The 20,788-nt window shown below is 52.1% G+C and overlaps 5 protein-coding genes across 5 annotated transcripts; 4 read left to right on the top strand and 1 right to left on the bottom strand.

The window, feature by feature from the left end:
* Positions 1 to 1,114: 1,114 nt before the first annotated feature.
* CPAR01_06130 (uncharacterized protein) lies at positions 1,115 to 4,329 on the top strand (the record flags this gene model as incomplete). The annotated part of the gene is made up of 2 exons (XM_060490404.1): positions 1,115 to 1,211; positions 1,307 to 4,329. The coding sequence occupies 2 exons, from the start codon at positions 1,115 to 1,117 to the stop codon at positions 4,327 to 4,329; spliced, it is 3,120 nt and encodes a 1,039-aa protein (XP_060351870.1).
* A 465-nt stretch (positions 4,330 to 4,794) lies between these two features.
* CPAR01_06129 (WD repeat domain-containing protein) lies at positions 4,795 to 9,683 on the top strand (the record flags this gene model as incomplete). The annotated part of the gene is made up of 8 exons (XM_060490403.1): positions 4,795 to 4,809; positions 5,362 to 5,550; positions 5,682 to 7,958; positions 8,030 to 8,482; positions 8,540 to 8,786; positions 8,840 to 9,090; positions 9,170 to 9,398; positions 9,457 to 9,683. 8 exons carry the CDS (start codon positions 4,795 to 4,797, stop codon positions 9,681 to 9,683), a joined length of 3,888 nt encoding a protein of 1,295 aa, XP_060351869.1.
* An 857-nt stretch (positions 9,684 to 10,540) lies between these two features.
* Positions 10,541 to 13,230, top strand: CPAR01_06128 (OPT oligopeptide transporter; the record flags this gene model as incomplete). Its single annotated transcript, XM_060490402.1, has 8 exons — positions 10,541 to 10,930; positions 11,030 to 11,151; positions 11,208 to 12,366; positions 12,427 to 12,435; positions 12,498 to 12,643; positions 12,695 to 12,909; positions 12,981 to 13,093; positions 13,156 to 13,230. 8 exons carry the CDS (start codon positions 10,541 to 10,543, stop codon positions 13,228 to 13,230), a joined length of 2,229 nt encoding a protein of 742 aa, XP_060351868.1.
* Positions 13,231 to 14,515: 1,285 nt separating this feature from the next.
* On the top strand, positions 14,516 to 16,367 carry CPAR01_06127 (methyltransferase domain-containing protein; the record flags this gene model as incomplete). The annotated part of the gene is made up of 4 exons (XM_060490401.1): positions 14,516 to 14,765; positions 14,860 to 15,243; positions 15,300 to 15,416; positions 15,487 to 16,367. 4 exons carry the CDS (start codon positions 14,516 to 14,518, stop codon positions 16,365 to 16,367), a joined length of 1,632 nt encoding a protein of 543 aa, XP_060351867.1.
* Positions 16,368 to 16,808: 441 nt separating this feature from the next.
* On the bottom strand, positions 16,809 to 20,177 carry CPAR01_06126 (uncharacterized protein; the record flags this gene model as incomplete). Its single annotated transcript, XM_060490400.1, has 6 exons — positions 16,809 to 16,988; positions 17,045 to 17,155; positions 17,222 to 17,371; positions 17,423 to 17,852; positions 17,906 to 19,140; positions 19,197 to 20,177. The coding sequence occupies 6 exons, from the start codon at positions 20,175 to 20,177 to the stop codon at positions 16,809 to 16,811; spliced, it is 3,087 nt and encodes a 1,028-aa protein (XP_060351866.1).
* Between the last annotated feature and the right edge of the window lie 611 nt (positions 20,178 to 20,788).

Genomic DNA, 20,788 nt, shown 5'->3' with positions numbered 1-20,788 from the left:
GTACATAGGCAACGGGTGTATTAGGTACCTACAGTAAGCCTAGGAATCGCAGTGCCTTACCTCAGTTGCCTCCTTTGGAGCAATGCGACTATCTTAGTGTAATTGGATGAGCCCGTATTGAATTAGAAGTATATGTAGCCAAGTCTAAGACTCGGTTATATATATGATTTCCTTTTAGCTACCTCGAGGGACCTACAAAAGGCACCTGAAATACCCTAGGTACACAAGGCAGGCCAGTCAGGTACCTACCTCAAGGTACCTTGGTGTGGCGGGGGACAGCCCGTTGCAACACAGGGCACAAGCTCCAGAGAGGCTCTAGGTATCTATACAGTATGTAGGCTTTGGTAGCACCCATTTTGAGCAGACTGGCCTATCAGCAATGCGTCGCGACACCAGGATCAACTGGATTGCAGCCCAGCCAACAGCAACGTCCCCACAGCGGCTACCTTGGTGCTCCGCCATAGGACGCGAAATAAACAGACGAGAAGAAAGAAAAGAATAGGAAGAGAAAATAAAGACGGGGTTGGGAGCGGCTATGGATTGACCACCTGCTGATACCTGCAAACATATCTGTGTGTCTGTCTGGACAAGGCCGCTGCAACTGGAGAGAAGCAGCTAACTCATCACAATATACTTGACCTGCCCATTGTGGCATCCGGCCTTGTTCCCGTCAACCTCGCTTTTGGACATCATCTATCGTCGCCCTTCGCTAGCCAATTGCGACCTCGTTAGCCTCCCACGCGCCTAACCCGCGGTGCGCGGTGGACATGGCAGCGCCGCGACCAGCTTATCGCCATCATTCCGATTTGCGACTCTTGCGACGCGACTCAACACCCGTTACATGAGCAATCGTCGCTGCAAAACGTGAAGCTCCTTAAGCCTCTTGCCATATCAGCTGCCAGCAGTACATTTTGTCGCGGTCAAATGTATTCAGCATCCTTCCCCGACTATACACCATCACCGAATTCAAATCTGGCTCCTTAGCATTACCAAGGCAAGTTGCAATCGTCCTCGGCTACCGTGACTACCACCATCATCAATACTACTACCACCAACACCGCCGCAAACTCTTCTACGGCCATTCTATTATGCTCCCAGCCTGGCGCCAGTTCACATGCCGTCGCTGCCGCATCGCCCAGTGCTGGCCCCCCGTGACGGCATATCTAGCTTTGTGTCTGTCCAAAGCTCGGATTCCTATTACAGCGATCATGGTAAGTACAGCTCAAAGTGCACTTTCACGGCATCATTACCTACACCCACCATGCTTTCAACTGCAAAGCGCACTCCGTCTGATAACTACTCCCAGAAATCGCCATCCTACACCGTGTCGTCACGGCAGCCCAGGAGAATCTCGAACTCCTTCCCGAGGGCGAGCGATTGGCAACAAACGCCTTATTCCAGGCTTATGATGCCGTGCTCCCACTCTTCGGCATCGACCCGGAGGAAGAAAACCATATCTCGCGCCTCGTATTCCGCGTTGGCGGTGAACGCGGCGAAGGGTCACTCCAGGAGAAACTTGACGCCGTTTTGTCAAGGATGGGCATCGGCCTTGAGTTCGGAAGCGAAGGGTCCAGGGCATTATCAAACAACGGCGACGACGACAACGAAGATGAAGACGGAGCCGGAGCCGGATATGTGGAGGCTGCTACGCCGCAGCCTGCGCTTACAAACACCGATCGAGACTCTATCACGTCCGGAGACGAGTCCTCTAAAGAGGTCGAGCTTGCACCCCGAGAACCATACGCGACTCTGCTATCTTCGCAGGCGCAAGCATCACATCACTTGGGCTATGCTGCATCTCCCCCAAGGCTGACGCGCGTTGGCTTGGTATCGAATCACTTGGATCTGAAGTCTATCAACCATAATAAACCGGCACCCCAAAGCTATACCCCCTCGACGGCTGGAAACACAGAACAAAGTCGTCAAAGCCGGCATTCAGGATCTGGCACCAGTGTGCAACGTGGCGCCAGCGACACCACAGTTCAGCCCGTTGAGGCGCCTTATATCCACCCCGCAAATGAGAACGAGACGGCCGCTCTACCAATACGGACAAAGCCCATAAGAACGGTGAATTGGCTGCTTCCGCCTGATACCACCAGCATCAGCGCCGGCACCGGCGTCGGTGCTACTGCCTCAGAACCAGTTCGAAATGGACCGCGGGCTTCTGAGGTCATGGAAGACCATGTTGTGCATGATACTGAGACACGGGGTTCTCGTGAACATGAGCTCAGTACTCAAAAGCCTTCAGTACACGCGCCTCCTGTACATGAATCTACGGTCCAGGAGATTGCCACTCATCAAGCAACTAAAAGGAAGCAACCTGTCGAAGAACCCCCTGCAGGCGGGATCGAGGGTGATGAAGCAAAGCCAGTGATTGACGATGAAATCAACGGAGGGCCTGATGACGAAGCAAGATATGCGGTACTGGAGTGGAAAACGACCAAAGTAAAGGGGTACTTACTGCTCCTAAGAGGATTGTCACACTGGAAACAACACGCTCTTGACAAGCTCGAACGAATGGCCGTAGCAAGGAGGCATATTTTGCGGATGCGTCACTTCGACCCGTGGGAGCTGGTCACGGCCGAAACTAGGATCCGGGGTCGTCGTGTGTTCACTTCTCGTCTTATGGCCTCATGGCTCAGGCGCGCCGGTGAAGACTTGGACACAGAAGATGCAAGCTTAGCTCATGCCCAACGGAATATGGCCCAGAATGCCCTCAGACAATGGTCAACCTCCTGCCTAAGTCCAATGGAACCTCGTTTTCCGCCGCGCACTGTGTCCATTCATCTGCAACAATGGCATTCGGCTTGCTCAAGTTTACAGGGGCTTAGGTCGCACATGGAGAATCTGTACGAAGAACATGGAAGGTTTCGGGTCTTGAGGACATGGTCCCACCAAGCAGCGTCTCATCTGAGAGACGTTGCTGCATTTCGCAGACACCATATCGTTCAGGGCCCTTTACACCAGTGGCATCTTGACTCAAGGGTAGAGGTCTTCAAGTACAAGCTGGAAATCAAGCTCGTTCGCAGCTGCTTATCGAGGTGGCAAAGCGCGTGCATGGCCCCACCGATATTCGGCCAAATCAACGCCCTCAGCCGCGGGATTGCTGTGGATTCTGTGTCCGGCATGGCCTTGCCTAGACCGCGGCGAGGCGTGACATCCCTCATGGCCATATCAGATCGTCTGCTGAAGACCAAAGTTCTTTGCAATTGGCAACGACAAGCTTCAGTAGTCGCCAAGACGAGCACGAGAACGCGTCGGTTTGCGTCGCATCGAGGGGCACATAAGGCATTGGAAATGTGGCATATCGACGTCGATGAAAAAAGAAACCTCCAGAAGTGGGTGCAGCGCGGTTGTTTCTACATTAGTGTCACGCATGCACTCAAGACATGGCGATCTAGATCAGCTTGGAGGTCAGGGACTCGAAAGTCCTATGCCTGGTGCAGACAGCACGTCAAAGCTACCTTCACCAAAGGTTATCTTGATTTGTGGAAGACAGCTACTCGTGCTCACGTGAACTTGGGCTGGAAAACGGATCAGCACCACATTGTAGTGGAACATGGTCGTCTCATTCATATGCTGAAATTGTGGCGAGAAGAGAGCAGTCGCGACGGGGGAACGAGTAAGCTTTTGACTGCTGCATGGGTGGACGAATGGAATGGAATGTCCCAAGATCTCGCCGTCAAAGAGGACCGCGTCAAACAGGCTTGGTCGGTGAACCTGAAGTCACGTTGGTGGAGTCAGTGGCAATCATCTTTGCTGCAATTGAAAAGCCGAGAATACGTGGCACTAGATGTTAAGGAAAGGAACAGCAAGAAGGCTGTACGACGACTACTGCTGCATTGGAAGGGAGAAAGGAATCTAAGCACATCTTACCAGTCAGCAACACTGAGAGCTAGTCTCGGCAGCTCAAGAAGAGGAGCTGGCTTCGTGGCCAGTCGCACCTCACTGCCACTCTCGAGAGCAGTTCACGAACGGCACAGCGGACCAAGTTTTCGCGGTTCCAGGATACAAGAAGTGGAGCCAACGGCTGACGACGATGATCACGACGGAACCGGGTCTGGACCAGATACTGATGGAGTTGTGGCGAATACGCCGACCCGGTGGACGGGTATGGCGTCTTCTGTGAGGCTTCCGTCCATGACACCTTTTGCTCCCCTTCCAACGCCATTTGAACGAGAGCTCCGAGAACGATACAACCGAAGCGTACCTACAGCTGCGACTGGCCAGATGAGCAGCCTTTCCTTCGCACAGGCGCAAAGGCTCTCTGTGGCCGGCACACGGCGAGCAGCCAGGGAGAATACAGCGGATATTGGCAGAGGTGGTTGATGAGACATGGGCGGAGACCCTTGATGAGAACAGGCGAAATGCTATGGTCATGTGGATATCATTCATGTGTTTGGAAACCTTTACCCAGTATACCCAGACGAGGCAGTTTTGTATCACAAACGAAGACTTTCGGCATGGGCTAGAAATCAGTGTTTGTTTTCCTAGTACCTTTGTGGGACAAATGCGCAACATCGGCCCAAGGTAAGATGCGATATTCAGTCAGGCAGGCCGCAGGCTCACATGCAGGCACCTTGCTACCTACCTACATGATAATACCTCAAGGAGTACGGGTACAGATGCAAAGGGACCAACTGGGTGACAAAACAAGATGCCGGTCAATGCCAAAGTGGCCTCCTTCTATAACACGTGCCCATGAATGCATATCCGCGCCCTTACAAACGTATCTTCTAAAGGGATGTTTAAAACAAACCAAAATAACAAGCGGTGGTAGTAGTATAAAAAAAGATGGAGAGAGCTGAGGTACCGGACTGAGCGGCAAACCATCATGTCCGGGTCTTTGTCACCAAGTTGGGGACATAAGGTACCGACCGACCCCACACCCCTGGGTTGACCATCCACTGCAGTGCGCAATGCGCATATCTACGGTATTAGTACGGATACGTTACCCTCGTGTGGCTTGGGAACCTTGCCATGACATGGTCCAAGTTTAAGCTCCTCACAACACTTGCATTGACCGAACTCGGTCTATGACAGAGCTCAATTATCACCCCAAACCAGACGAGGAGCCTCTGGGAAGACCTACCACGTCTCAGACTTTGACTGAAGCCCAACCCGCAATACTTGACAACTATCGACCAAGCAGACCCGGCATCACGTCCGCCTAAGCAATGCTGCTGTGGCTTTCTTGCTAGTAGGATGAGAGCAGTCCTCCCAGGTAGGCCAAGGTCTGGGCTTCAAGCTCTCGCGACGGGCTTTTGGGACTCGAGGCACTTCAATGTGAGCCACTCGATCATGCTTTGATGACCTTCTATCATTACCGCTACCATAGTGCTAACTTCTGGTCGCCCCCAGGTCTACATAACCGGCAGCGCGTTTACGATCCTTGGCGATGCCGACACAATCATTCAGACAATATACGACGACGATCCAAGCCATCTGCAGGCCGCAGCCTTCGATGAATCCTCGGGCAAGATTGCGACTTGCACCGAATCCGTCATTAGAGTCTATAGACCTTTTGGCCAGTCCGAAAATGCGCTAAAGGTGAGTTCGCCCTCCTTACCCAAACGACGTAGTCTTTGCCCTCGGGTTCCATCTTCCATTCCGTCACCCCTTCCGCACCTGTCGCCTGTACTGCCTTGCGAGCAAACGCTGACGACACTCCTGCGTATCAGTGGGGTCTACAATCATCGTGCCCAATTCATGACTACCAACATGCCACCAAGGGGATCTCTCTAAGCTGGGGCGGCAACGAGGAACTCCTGGTTGCCCATTCCGCCTTATACTTGTACTCAACCGCCGACGAGCCGGAACTGTTATGGACTAAACACCTTCCGAATTCTGTGAAACTAGCAGAGATATCATACGATTCGGCATACATAGCATGCGTAGGCGCGCATGATTGTCTCGTCAAAGTCTGGCGCCGCTTGACATATGGTGCTGAAGATGTGCGCTTCGACCTGACCTACTTACGCCACCCAGACCTAGTCACGAGCCTACGTTGGCGAAAACCGCTACATACCGATCAAACTGTAGAGAACGTTCTCTTTACAACATGCGCCGATAATGTTGTCCGAGTATGGACTGGCACTGATACGCATGCCCTTCGACACATGAACCTTTGGGGGTCCGTCGACTTGGCTTCGTCCTTTCGAGACCTTGGACTTGGTTCCGCATACCCTACAGCGCCGCTGGTCACTTTCGTTATCGATGGAAGAGAGGTGTCTGCTGCTACAGAGCTGGCCGTTCAGCGGTGTTCCGTGAAGGATATACCGCGCGATGCTGCTCTCGAACGCCTCATTTCTCTGGCCAATAACAGCGCTGAGCTATGTGTTGCCTCTGACGCTATTGGAAACATGATGGTATTTGCTTTTGAGGACGTGGGCTCCAAGGCGAGAAAGTCCCACGATGCCATCAGAGTGACAGGCTTCAAGTCACACACTCTTGATTTCAGGTCTGATCAGTACGTCAGCATACAAAGCTATTGCGACCGAGCCACTGGGCGACTACATGTGCTTATTCATGACTTTGACGGCCAGATCCAAGTATACGACGCCGACTTAGCAGAGTTTCTAAGCGGAAGGAACAAGTCGAGCCGTCTTGCTCGGCGCTGTATCTGGGCCGGCCATTCATCGCCTATCCAAAAAATGGTTCGCAATTTCAGCGGTCGCGCTGTTGTTTCTAGAACCGAGGAAGGCGAAAGCATTGTCTGGACGCATTCCGAAACCAGTCAGACCAGCTTGTCGCGCCAGAGTGTCATCCAGGGAAACGCTCATATTCATCGGATATGTGTTTTGCGCAAAGGCCGTTTTGTCATATTCCTAGAGCACGGGAAAATATCGCTATGGGACTGCCGGCATCAGAAAGCCATATTGCTCGCGAGTCAGTCGTACGACATCTCAGGAAAGCCCTTGTGCTTATTGATTCTGCCTCGACATCGAGTTGAGGAGTATGCCGTTGCTCACATTGCAACTGTTACATCCGAAGAGGAAGGGCTTGTTTGGGAAGTTAATTTACCTCGATACTCCAGTCAAGGTGCCAATGCATATGCCAATGGCCAAGAGGAGACTTCGATCAGCGAGTTTTGCAGATTCAAACTGAAAGACGCCGAGGGGATCGCCTATATGCTCCCTGTCGACCCAGCAGGATCTACGCCCGCCACATCTGGCTTTCTCGATGTATTTGCCAGAGACATTGCAGTGTCGTACACTCACGCAGGACGGGTAGACTTTTGGACAGCGAAAGTCGGCAATACGGGGAAAAGCGTCGGATGGCTCTCAACCTCCTCAGCAGAGACAGGCCTTGTTGAACCGGCTCTCGTCAGTGGCAGTACTCTGAAGAAGGCTGCAATCGTGGATTCCACAAGATCTCAGCTGTTTATTTGGGACATCGGTGGTGCTCGACTTGAGTTTACACGGGACTATGGAAGACACAATACGATACAAGACCTCGACTGGACTTCGACGCCTGATTCACAATCTATCCTCGCCGTTGGCTTCCAGGCGAAAGTAGTTCTGCTCAGCCAGATGCGGTTTGACTACTTGAATAAGGGACCGGCCTGGGCCGCAGTCCGGGAGATCAGCATTCGCGAATTCACTCCTCACCCAATAGGAGATTCAACCTGGCTAGGCGATGGACATCTCGTCATCGGGTCAGGTAATCAGATGTTCGTTCACGGGAGGGAGTACGACCTCTCCGGCTCCTTGATCAACAGCCTGCAACTACCGCACAGGAAGAACGGCGTCTGGGACCTTTTTGACGCTGTTCAGAGGTTTAATGGCCCTTTGCCGGTTTTCCACCCTCAGTTCCTGAGCCAATGTATCCTTGCAGGGAAGAGCACTATAGTCCGAACGATTCTGATGTCACTGCACAAGACTCTCAAGTTCCTCATTGCAGGTGAGACTATCGATGACTACCTGGGACTCGAACCAGCGGTTTTCTACTCACCCGGGGTAAGGCATTTGGTTATTACGTTAACCGTCACTTGAACCAAAGGTGGAGCAGAGGCTAACTCGGTCACCAGGCCTCACCGACGCAAGCATCAGAGCCCCAAGTAGGGTCTCACTTCAGCCTACAAGTATCTGCTGACGAAACAGACGACTCAGAAGAGCCTTTCAGCGAAGACACCGCACTTGCCATCAATGGTCGTCTTACCGAAGTTGGCCTCCAACAGCTATCGGGCCATGAGCAAATACAGCTGGCTGATATCGTTGAATGCGTGGGGATCGTCGAGAAACAGCGCAGATCCCTAGACGAGAATGGTGCGCGTTTTATGCTCTTTTTCCGCCAACATGGGCTTCGCAAGGGCCGGACAAGTGAGATTCAGATGTCCTGGCGAGAGATCAACTGGGCCTACCACTCGACCAGCCAGGATATCCTCACTGATTTCGTCTCCAAACAATGCCACGGTGCACTACGCTGGGCGGATGCGCGGGAGAGCGGCATGTTTATGTGGCTCACCGATCGGAACGCCTTGGTACGCAGGCCCTTTTTGCACCGCCGAGCAGTCCAGGTCAGCTAACGATAAACGTAGCTTGCTCAATTTGAGGTTGTTGCAAGGAACGAATACACCAAGAGCGAGATGAAAAATCCAGTCGACTGTAGCATCTATTACCTGGCTCTCAAGAAAAAGACAGTCCTCCAGGGACTGTGGCGAATGGCTCACTGGAATAGAGAGCAGGGGGCAACGCAGAAGTTGCTGTCTAACAACTTTGAAGACCCGAAATGGAGGACAACGGCGCTGAAAAATGCTTACGCACTGCTAAGCAAGCGACGTTTTGGTGAGTCGTGAAGTGTAACGAGAAATTTCGAGGGCTGACATACGGGCACACAGAGTATGCCGCAGCATTTTTCTTACTTGCAGACCACCTGCAAGATGCTGTCAATGTCTGTTTGAATCAACTTAAGGACCTTCAGCTCGCAGTAGCTATCGCGCGTGTCTACGAGGGAGACCGAGGTCTAGTATTGAAAAGGCTCCTAGAAGAAGAGGTACTAGCTGTGGCTGCCAAGGAGGGCAACCGCTGGCTCGCATCCTGGGCCTTCTGGATGCTGAATCGTAAGGATATGGCGGTCCGGGCCCTGATTGTAAGTTCTGCTGCTTGGCTCTCAGATGATATGCCTTTTTTTTTTTTTGCCAGTACCTAACGTATCCTTGGTGTTATAGTCACCGGTTTACACCCTGGTCGAGACGCCGTGCTCTCCAAACATGCAGTCGAAATTGTTCCTCACGGACGATCCGGCGTTAGTCGTACTGTACTCACAGCTGCGGCAGAAAACACTCCAGACCCTTCGCGGAGCCTCAAAGGTTACACCGCGCGTCGAATGGGAGTTCGTCCTCCATAGTGCCAAGCTTTACGACCGCATGGGTTGCGACCTTCTCGGCCTAGACTTAGGTAACTAATTTTCCCGCGACGGTATGCGCACGATTCAATGGATCTGACATGACAATAGTACGCAACTGGGAGTTTCTGAGACCAGCCCCGCCTATTACGAATGGATTGGGCGGTGAGGTCAACTCGCTGAAGCTACTGCGCCGACGCAGCTCGCTCGTAGTTGCAGATCTGCCCGTGTCAAAGCTTCATTCCGAGATGATATCAAGCGGACAGGGAAGACAGTCAACTCCAACGGTTTTTCAGGAACCGGACTCAAGCTCGCTGCTTGATAGTTTCGGGTTCTAATTAGAGGAGCACAAAAGAAACCGCTTCCACTTCAATGCAATAGGACATGATGTACGATATGCAGCTATTATCTCGTAAAATATGAATGTATGCGGGGGGAGATGATGTTTTCAAGACTTTCAAGGTGATGTGATCACTCACAGATTGGGGATCAGAACTCAGCGACGGCCACATGAGTAGAGGGGCTTGTCGCTTACTAAGCAGAGTCACTATTTCTCCAGTCCCGTCTGAGCACGTCATCCGCAATTGTTGCCGAACTCCGTCCGGACCAGCACCGGGACTGGCCTAGTGGTCTTTGTTGGCTGGTTATTTGATGTTCCATTGATTAGGTACCTTAGGTACTCCGTACAAAGGCGAGTCGCGCAGCCCCCGATCCAATGTTCATTGGAACATTGTCATTACGCAGTAGTTGGTAAGGCAGTCCTTCATCGTGCAGGGGGGTCCAGAAGATAACGATTCAATTACGGATCCCGTATCTCGACTTCATGCATGCAGCGGTGAGGGGAACGTCGCCTTTTATGTCCATACGCTTGTTGTCTTATGTAATTGATCACCAGCCTCTATGTTGTTTCATTGCGCACGAAGTTCCCTCTCAACTTTTGTTTGAGCGAAAGGAAGCTGGAACAACAAACCAACGCCACCTCAACTCACCCTCGCCCTGCAGCTCTAGTTCTCCACAGGCACTCTCATGCACACGTCCGCTGGACGAGTAACGACATAAATGCCAGGTTGACCAGCACGCCCTTGACGCGTATAGTAGCAAGATTGTAAATCGCCTTCGAATCCCTCGCTTCTAGACATTCTAATCGACATTCTCACATTACGATACTGCCCAGTCAGAGTGTACGGCATTGATCATGGCGCCTGATCGGGGATACCGCGACGATGCCGATGGCGACGTTCACAATACTGTCAGCAGCAGTAGCCACACCCCACTTCCTTATGCCTCTCACCCTGAGAATGCTCCCGAGCGAGGGCCTGTCATCCACGGCCGCAGCTTCACATTTCGTGGTGTTGCAGTTGGCCTGCTGGTCGGCTTGGTCATTTGCTTCTCCAATATGTATTTTGGATTGCAGACGGGTTGGGTGAGCACCATGACTATGCCGGCTAGCCTGATGGGTTTCGGCATATTCAAGGTCCTGTCTCGGCACCTGCGATTCCCATTCAGTCCTGTAGAGAATGTCCTCGTGCAGACTGTGGCTGGAAGCATGGCCATTATGCCACTTGGCTGCGGATTTGTCGGTGTAGTATGTCCCCCATGCCCCGGGCATTGTTACTTCTCTCCGCAACTTGATGCGATGAACCAGACGAGGTCAATGGCTGACCTGTCACTTTTCCTCCTTTAGATTCCCGCCATGAACTATCTCTTGGCTCCTGAGGAACAGGGGCCTCTCAACATCTCCCTGTGGAAGTTGATCATATGGTCTCTTGGCCTCTGTTACTTTGGTGTTGTCTTTGCTGTCCCACTGTGAGTTGGCTGCAGGAAACTTGCTCATCGACCTTCAGTCTAACCTCCAATGCCAGTCGCCGACAAGTTATCATCCGAGAAAGGCTCCGTTTCCCTAGCGGGTTCAGTACTGCCGTTCTCATCGGGGTCCTTCATGGTCAGACGCGGAAGGCCGGCCCAGACGCCGTATCAGGGGGCTTCGCGAGTCTCGTACCGGATCATGACTCGAAGCCGGATTTGACACTGGAGTCTGACCGTAGCCACAACGTTACAGATCCCGAAAATGCCAATCATGAGAGCCTCGAGAGTCGCTCCCAGGACGATTGGGCCCGAAATGTGAGACTACTTCTCATATGCTTTGGAATATCGGGCTTGTACACTTTGTCTTCCTACTTTTTGCCCGCAATGCGAAGTATCCCTATATTTGGCACCGGTGCCGCAGGCACTTGGCTTTGGACACTGAACCCAAGCCCGGCCTATATTGGCCAGGGCATTATCATGGGCCCTGAGACGACTTTGCACATGCTGCTGGGAGCCGCGATAGGATGGGGGTTTCTCTCTCCGCTAGCCAAGTATCGGGGATGGGCACCCGGTTCCATCGACGACTGGGAGACAGGCAGCAAGGGCTGGATAGTGTGGATCTCCCTGGCAATTATGCTAGCGGATGCCATTGTCAGCCTCAGTTACATTGCTTTCCGGCCCTTGGCCCAGCACGTCGCCAATGAAGGTGTGAAAGGTATGTGGCAGCAAAGTGTGCTAGGTTGGCAGAAGCACTTTGGGGCCAGCCGACATTCCGCCCCAACGTATACTGCTCTGAACACCGATGAGGATGGAGAGGCGACGAGTACCTCCCGGCTTCTGTCTGATGAGGCGCAACCCTCTATGGTCCGCCGTCGGTTTTCGACGTCGAGTGCCAGCGATGGTCGCGCCGACGAAGCAGACGCACCAGAAGACCAACAAATCGACAACAAGCTTGTTGCCGTGGGACTGGTCTTATCCATACTGCTCTGCATCACCACTATACACATTGTCTTCGGCGACCTGGTTCCCCTCTACGCCACGATCGTTGCTGTTCTAATGGCTCTACTGCTCAGCATCATGGGTGTCCGAGCACTCGGTGAGACGGATTTGAACCCCGTATCCGGCATCAGCAAGCTTGCGCAATTGTTCTTCGCACTCATTATTCCCCAGTCACACAAGTCCAGTGTGCTTATCAACTTAGTTGCGGGTGCAGTGGTAAGTGGTCTACTAACCTCCAACTTCGTAGTCAAAGCAATCGCTAACTGAGCTTTCTAGTCCGAGGCCGTATGTCATTCGATGCTACGCTACTAATTTGACTGGAATTGATGCTGACTTGCCGGACTTAGGGGGCTCTTCAAGCGGGTGATTTGATGCAGGATCTCAAGACAGGCCACCTCTTAGGAGCCGCGCCTCGAGCCCAGTTCTGGGGCCAAGTGATTGGAGCAACAGCAGGCGCTGTGGTCAGTGCCTTCGTGTACCAGCTCTACACGGCGTGAGTCACAATGCCAATACCATTGATTTTCCAGAGACTGATCGATATCAGAGTCTATACGATCCCGGGAGATCTCTTCCAGGTCCCAACGGGATACGTATGGATCTTCACAGCCAGGCTAGTGACGGGCAAAGGCTTGCCGCCCATGGCTCGTGAGTGGGCAATGGGCTTCGGTATTATATTTGCCTTGACGACAATTGTGAGGACCATGGTAACTGGCAAGCCTTGGCGTTCCCTTGTGCCGGGAGGCATTGCCGTGGCGGTTGGTAAGTGTGACTTGAAAATATTATCTACCCTAAATCAGAGGTTCGGGCCAAGACTGACCTAGAGATGGTAGGAATGTATAACGTCCCATCATTCACCCTGGCCCGCACTGTTGGCGGCCTTTTGAGCTGGTACTGGGTCTCCAGACGAGGCGAGTCGAGCACGCCATTGATTGTGCTGGCATCAGTGAGTACTGGACGGTGCCCACACGCGAATAGGGATGGTAGCTGACGCAAGCTGTGTTCTAGGGCTTTATACTCGGTGAAGGATTTCTCAGCATCGTCAACCTCATTTTGCAAAGCATTGGTGTTCCTCACTACTAGAAGCGCAGGTGTGAAACGACGTGCGCATGGCTAAGGTATACGAGGTGTCTGAGGCCAAAATGATTGGAATGAGGAACAGGAATAGAGGAGGCCGAGCGAGAGACTGGGGCATTGAAGGAAGTCCTGGATAACAGCAGAGAATGGCACGAGCAACATTTTCCATATCGAGGTGGTCGTCATGGCAAGTAGGAGGCAGACGAATGCACTATTTTTGTATTTCTCTCCAGGGATGTACATGCTTTAGAAATTCAACCCGTGGGTTTTTGTTCTCGTCTGGGTCAACCCCCCCGCCCCCCCCTCCTTCCTTTCTCTCTTTCTCCATTGGGCTAATGAAGTCAATTTGGCGGTTGTGGTGCTGTTATGTGTCGTATTTGATCATCACATTAGACAGTACGATGAGAGGAGGCTGTGGGTGCCAAAATGTTAGGTCAGCCAACGCCTCAATTCCCCTCCTGTCCTGTTACCACTACGCTTCCTATGGCTTGTTTTATCCTTTTGATCTCTTACTTAGGCTGTTGCAGATATATCATGAAGAAGAAATGAAGATGTAGAAGAAGGACAGGATACTAGCGATCATACTGCTGATAGCAGTAATAACGAACATCTAAACGTTGTTCACTTGGGCGGCAGGTCATAATGTGACCCACTTGAGGGGTAATGGAGGGGTAGAGGGGTAATAGGCAGTCACAGAGGGGTAGGAAAGGGCACGCAAAATATTTGACCAAATTTCAATCAAAAGAAGAAATCAGGGAAGAAAGACCTACGACAAAATAAAAGGGTTGGGGGGGGGGGGGGATAAATCGAAAAAGGCGGCGTCTAACAACGTCTCTTCCTACCTACTCACCTACTTTATCAAGGGTAACCTTCCAATCCAATGTAAATATAGGCACCTAGGTAGAGGGTAACTAAGGCACCCATGGACGGAGGTAGTCCACCCAGCTTCATTGGACGGCGAATGCAGTAGGTGCCGGCCGGCGTGCCTGCCGGACCCTTCCACGGTTCCAAATTATTTTATTGGGCCCCAGCACAGTCCCACAAGCTTAGAGAAGGAGGAAAATATCCAACCCTTCACTCAATCTCTCACCCAACTCCAAGGTGACATCAACTTGAGCAAGGCATTGCCACCAAGAATACCCGAAGAAAATAACTCATCGACGAGGAAGCCCGGGGCCTGCACACTTGCACTTGTTTTGTTTGTCAAGGAGCACGAACCATTCAGGTCGATCTGAAGGTGAGAAAGGAAGAGAAGAAGTCCCAGGAGCAAATATCGACTCAGCCTTCCAACATGACCCAAGACGATCTCAAGAACGGTGCTCGCGCCGGTTCCGATGTCTCGTCTGATGAGTCTGACTGGGACGACGCGGAGCCCGAAGAAGAGGAGGCGCAATCCTTCATTTCCTTGCTTGACGATACTGTCTTTCCTGACGTCGATGCCATGCTGCGTCACTGCCGCACAAAGCACAACTTTGACTTCCTCGCCATCCGCCGTCGGCTTGGTCTTGACTTCTTTGGCACCGTCAAGCTTGTCAACTACAGTAAGTCCAGGACCTGATACATAGTGCAGATGCTTCACATCGAGTCAACAATCACCTCCTCCTTAAAGATTGAGGGTTGCTGACCCATACATAGTTCGTCAACATATTCACGATGGCTCTGCTCTGCCCGAGACTATCTCTGTCGACGACATTGCTGACGAGCGCTACATGAAGCCTGTAATTGAAGACGACGCCTTGATCATGGCTCTGACGGAGCTGGATCTTGACGACGAAACGTCAGGGCAGCTTCAGCAAGCGCCACAAGGGGGTGCCTCTCGGGAAGCTCAGCTTGAAGAAGAGTTGGCACAGCTTCAGTCCCAGTTCGCAAAGTACCGCAATGCTGTTGAGCAGACTCTTGACCAGCGCTGGGGAGAAGACACGCCCGTTCCAACCCAGGGCGAGAAGCCTCGTGATCCGGACGATAAGGGTGTTCGGAAGGATGAGTCTCAGTACTACTGGGAATCATATGCCTCTAACGGTAGCCGACGCTCATCCTGAACTTCGGCTGCTTAGTATGCTAACGTGCCTTCCCAGATATCCACGAGACGATGCTGAAGGACAAAGTTAGAACAGACTCTTACCGCGATTTCGTCTACAACAACAAGTCTCTGTTCAAGGACAAGATCGTGCTAGATATTGGCTGTGGTACCGGTACGTCTCGCACCAAAAGCGACTGCCAGCTTTATGACCCTTCATATCTAAACCGTGATTTCTACGACAGGCATTTTGAGCATGTTCTGTGCCAAGGCCGGTGCGAAGCAGGTCTTTGCCGTTGACAAGTCCGATATCATCGACAAGGCCCGCGAGAACGTCTTCAACAACGGCCTCACCGAAAAGGTTACCTGTATCAGAGGCAGGGTCGAGGATATCAGTCTTCCTGTCGATCAAGTTGACATCATCATCAGCGAATGGATGGGCTACTGCCTGCTTTACGAGGCCATGATGAACAGCGTTCTCGTTGCCAGAGACCGTTTCCTGAAGCCCGACGGCCTCATCGCCCCGAGCATCTCCACTATCTGGGTGGCGCCCGTCTCGGATCCAGAGTACATCACCGACTTTGTTACCTTCTGGGATGACGTCTATGGCTTTGACATGAAGTCAATGAAAGAGGGCATCTACGATGAGGCTCGCATTGAGATCATGCCAGAGGACTGCATCTGCGGTACCCCCTCACAGATCTCATACATTGACCTACACACCGTCAAGATCGAGGACCTAGATTTTGAGGCCCAGTGGAAGTCAAAGGTGACCAAGGACATTCCGTCACTTGACGGTTTTTTGACCTGGTTTGACATGTTCTTCACGACTTCTCGAAACGACTCGATCCCGGCAGATCTACCGGTCAAGGCCGGCGAGACCATTGTTACTAGACCTGGCGAGGTGGCCTTCACCACCGGCCCTGCAGGTCCTGACACTCACTGGAAGCAGGGTTTCCTGATGAATAAGTATCTTGAGGGGAATGCTAGTGTCACGGCCGGCACCGAGATTTCTGGGCGCATTGTCTTCAAGGCACCCGAGAATAATCCCCGGGCGCTGACTATCAGCAATACTTGGACAGTACCAGGCCAGGACAACAGGACGCAAATGTGGAAACTCAGATGAATCAGTACCAGCCTCCAACCCCGCGATTTTGAGCCTCATCGCCGACACCCAGGTCACCCTTGAACAAAGGCCAGAGACTGATGCTAAATGTTCAGAGGCTTTATCCTCGAGATGGACTTCTCATCCTGCCTACATAATGTCCTCCCTCTTGCGGCGCGTGCTAGATCGCGGCTAGGTGATTGTCCATATGCCAGCACGTTAATCGCAAGTTCCGCTAGTGTGGTACCATCTTCCATGAGATGTCATGATACTGCAAAGGAGGGCCAGGATGCGCACAAGCAGGCAGAGGCAAACAAGCTAGGTGGATGCTTAGTTAAATCTCAACTTGAAAAAAGCTTCAGCCTTGGAGTAGATAGAACTCTCAAGTATCGATGCCCTCTAAGCCACGCGTGTGCATGCAGCTGATCATGATGAAGGATTTACAAGCATTCTGCCAACGAATCATACGTTTGACGTGCTTTTTGTATCATCGCTTTTGGTGTCTTCTTTGTCGTCGTTGTTATCGTCGTCGTCTTCGTGTCCGTCTTCTTCTTCTTCTTCATCATCCTCCTCCTCCTCGCTGTCTTCATCTTCATCTTCTTCGCCATCAGACACTGCTTCTCCCAGCTCCTTGAGTTTTGCCTTTTGTGCACTACGTTAGTCCGAGAGGCTTGCTCATGTCTTTGCTTCTGACTCACCTTGTACCTGGCTGCCTTCTCCTCTAGGTCGCCAAACACCATGAGCAAATCATCAAGCTCGTTCTGAGTTGCCTTTCTATCCTCCTGAGCCTTCTTGATAGTAACGTCGTGCTGAGAACAACGTCAGAATACATGTATGTCTCTCAATGTCAAGGTTTCGGCAGTAAACTCTCGTACCTGGGTAAACCTCACTTGCGCCTCACGTAGGTTCTTCTCGAGCTGCTCCACACGAGCGTTTGCTTTAGTGGCAAGATTCTCCTGGTCATGCTCCTTCTTCTCAAGCTGCTCCCGAATGGCTTGAATCTCTTGCGCCTTGGTCTTCTTGGCCTGTGAAAGAGTCAGCCTCACATTCAAGCAGTATCGTGGGTACTTAGTCACCTTCATGAGATCAACCTCAAGACGACTTATGGTGGCCTTGAGATCTGCCATGTCCGCCTCCGCCCGGTGGCGAACACGATCGGCGTCCGACTCGGCTGTCTTGCGTACCTGCTCTAGCTGCTTGCGATGCTCCTCGGACTGCGAGGCGGCCTGGGCTTTGGCGGTCTGCCGTGCTTGCTCAGCCTGTTTTTCAAGCTCCCCCTCGAGCGCCCTAACCCGGGAAGCTGTGTTTCTTTGTACTTCCTCCATTTGCCTCTTGTTCTGTTGCTCGAGAGCTGCGACGTGAGTGGCTGCCCTTCGCTGTTCCTCTTCTAATCGCTTGCTGTATTGCTGTTCCAGAGCCGCTTTTTGAGATTCAATATTGCGGTTTGTCTGCTCAATCTGTTTTTTGTGTTCCTCCTGAAGGCTTGTGATTTTACTTTGCAGATTCCTAAATGATTGATTCGTGAGTGACATCACTGGAAACTCATTGTCGAGACTTACCGTAGCTCTGCATCGTGTTGCCTTTGCATTCCTTCGTTGACTTGATTGATTCTGGCCAATTCCACGGCAGTGGTCTCTCGAGTTCGCCGATGATCGGCTTGTTCCTGGCCGAGATGTCGACTGACCGTCTCCAAGTTGACTTGAGCCTCCTGCAAAGCTTGCTGCTTTTCGGCTAATTGGCTTCGCAGTGAGTCCACGAGCTCTCTGGACACCCCTGTCTGGACACCATTCTTGACTACAGAAATTTCCAAGCCGGGATCTCGATCGATGCCACGCAATATTCGGCTATAGTTGTCCTTGAAGAAGTCGATAAATGTCGAGTCAAAGTAAACGTCTGGCAGACTACCCAATCCGGAATTACTAAGATTCTGGGGAATAACCTCAAAATCCCTAACCAGCGGGTCGCTTCTCAACTTAGATAGCTTGTCGATGTATCGTTCGCGGCCCATCCGGGAAATAAGAATGGAATGAAGGTCAGCTCGGGGAATTGGTGAGTCCTTTGTCGAAAACTCATATAGAACGCCCAGCAGCATCGCGCAAAGACCCTGGACAAGGTCGCCAGTTGCGTATGGATGATTCACTGCCTGTATAAGGCTTTGAGTGTTCGCCCCTTCTCCAAGAAAGTCGTTGACCGCATCCAGGTCCTCAAACAGCCAGCAAAGGAGCAGCATAAGGTAGCCAACGACAACCCGGCTATCCTCGTCCCGGTTCAAGCCGGATATCAAATGAGCAGCAATGATCTGGATGCTCGTGACAACTTCCTCTCCGCTTTCAGCATCGCCTTCTGAGACAGCCATGACCAGGTTTTTGGCCTCTGAGTTATCAAAAACCAGGTGCATCATGATTGTGGAGGCAAACCAACTTCGGTAAGGATTAGCGACGGCCGCGTCTGAAGAAGGCCGCAAAAGCACCGTAAGGACATTGGCCGTCTCGTCAGCTCCCATGCCATGTCCCTCAATCGCTCTCCGCAGGAAATGTAAGCGAATGTCTGCATGATTGTAGAAGTAAGCCTTAAGACAATCGCACGCGGCTAAACGTAAATCGAACGCCTCGAGATCCTGAACGCTGAGGGTGAGGTCCAAGAGACCATCAATCACGTAAACCTTGACGACGCCATTGGTTTGTCCTGATCCGGCTGATGAAGGCGATTCGAGAGGAGACGGGACTTCAAGCTGCGCGAATCCTTCTTGGAGGCTCGGGTTGCCCTTAATGATGTCGGCGCAGGTTGCTAGAGCCTGCAGGCACCTTCTTAACATGATAGCACAAAGATCAACGATGGGAGACAACCAACCTCGGCCTTGATTGGAAGCTGGGCTACATGGCTGAAGGCCAGTTGTAGGGCGTGGAACAGCAAGCCATGTTGCCAAAAGGCAAGCTGGTTCTGCGGCGTCCCCACAGCCCCTGCTACTAGAAACAGACGAACGACGGCCAGAAGCGCGTATATGTTCCGGTCACGCTGGGCCTGCGCCCACGCTGCAATCTCTGCTTCCACCCGCTGAGCCTTCTCTGCACCCTCTAGTAAAACAGACAAACGATGGATACCGCCCGATTCGCGGAACAGGGACTGATTTGATGGGTTCCTCCTGAGCAAGTTTGCGACTAGAATCAGGCAGTCCTCCACGACACGATCCCCTTCGGGAAGGGAACCTTCTGCAGAAATGATGCCAAAGAGTCGATCAAAGGCATTCTCAAATGCCACGAGTTTCTGAATATCGGTCGACGAGGGTGTAAGAAAGGTGAGGAGTGTAATAGCTTCGTTTCTGACGGCCTCGCGGCTATCGTCTAGCACAGTGACAAGGCGAGATATTCCCAGAGGGGCAGTGAAAATGCATTCTTCTGTGCGCTCGGTTCGGGCAGAAAGAATGGCAGCTAGCAGCTGGAGAGAGTACAGCCTCGAGTAGAAGTCGGTGGAGTCGAGGAAATCTAGAAGGAGAGTGATGTTCTCCTGGCGCTGTGTGAATTCGTCAGCAAGCCACAGAGCAATCTCCTCCGAGGCCTCCGGACTGTCTTCGTTAGGACTGAAAAGCATGAGCAGGGTCTCGAGGACGACCTTGACAGTGTCGACATCTTCGGCATCTTTGCTCAGGCTGCCTATCAGACTGCGAAGAGCTCCAGAGGCGACAGAGGCAGGGAAGTCCTTTGCGAAGCTGCGCAAGCCGAGTATAGCAGCACGACGATCTTCAAGAAGCGTGGCTGAGCTCAGCCGACCGCTCAGGACAGTGATGGTCTCACCGACCGACTGCTTCGCCGGTGCAGTGGAAATAGAAAACATGCTGTCGTTTTAAGTGCCGGCCATCGGGAGCTAAGACAGACGATGAGGAAGAAAGAGAGAAGTGCAACGTTAGAGACAACAAGCTGTAGACAGATGGGTCATGTAGAAGTAGAACGAAGCATTGGGACAACCAGGTTGGGCTGCTGTTGTGGAGAGCTTTATTTCGTCGCGCGACAAGAAGCCTAGCACTTTCTACATCTACAGGCACGTATGAGGAATGTTTACGAAAGGTGTACTTTGGGAGCTCATTGAATTGATACAAAGATATACTGCTTATATGCAATAATACAATCACATGCTCTCGTCACTGGAATAGCAGAAGACTGCTTAGCGAAGTATCGGGAATACCGAAGCAGCAGAACATCGTGTTACGTATCTAGCCATAACCCTCGGGGGAGCTCGAGTTAGTCAGGAGTCGCGGGTAGTACTGGAACCGAATGCCTAGTACTAAGGTACCTTAGGTGAGGTCACTATATACCTGAGGTATCCACCGTGCGGATGTACCTACGTACCTCGGCGGCAACCGCAAAAGTGATGCTCGCCCAGAAACCTCAGACTGAGAACCTACCTTAGTAATGACCTTGAATTTAAGGTATCACACCCGACCATGA

Source organism: Colletotrichum paranaense, assembly GCF_030867605.1.
Source record: "Colletotrichum paranaense strain IMI 384185 chromosome Unknown Scaffold_4.1, whole genome shotgun sequence".
NCBI lineage: Eukaryota > Fungi > Ascomycota > Sordariomycetes > Glomerellales > Glomerellaceae > Colletotrichum > Colletotrichum paranaense.
The sequence above is the reverse complement of the archived record's forward strand: the minus strand, read 5'-3'. Positions and strand labels throughout refer to the sequence as shown.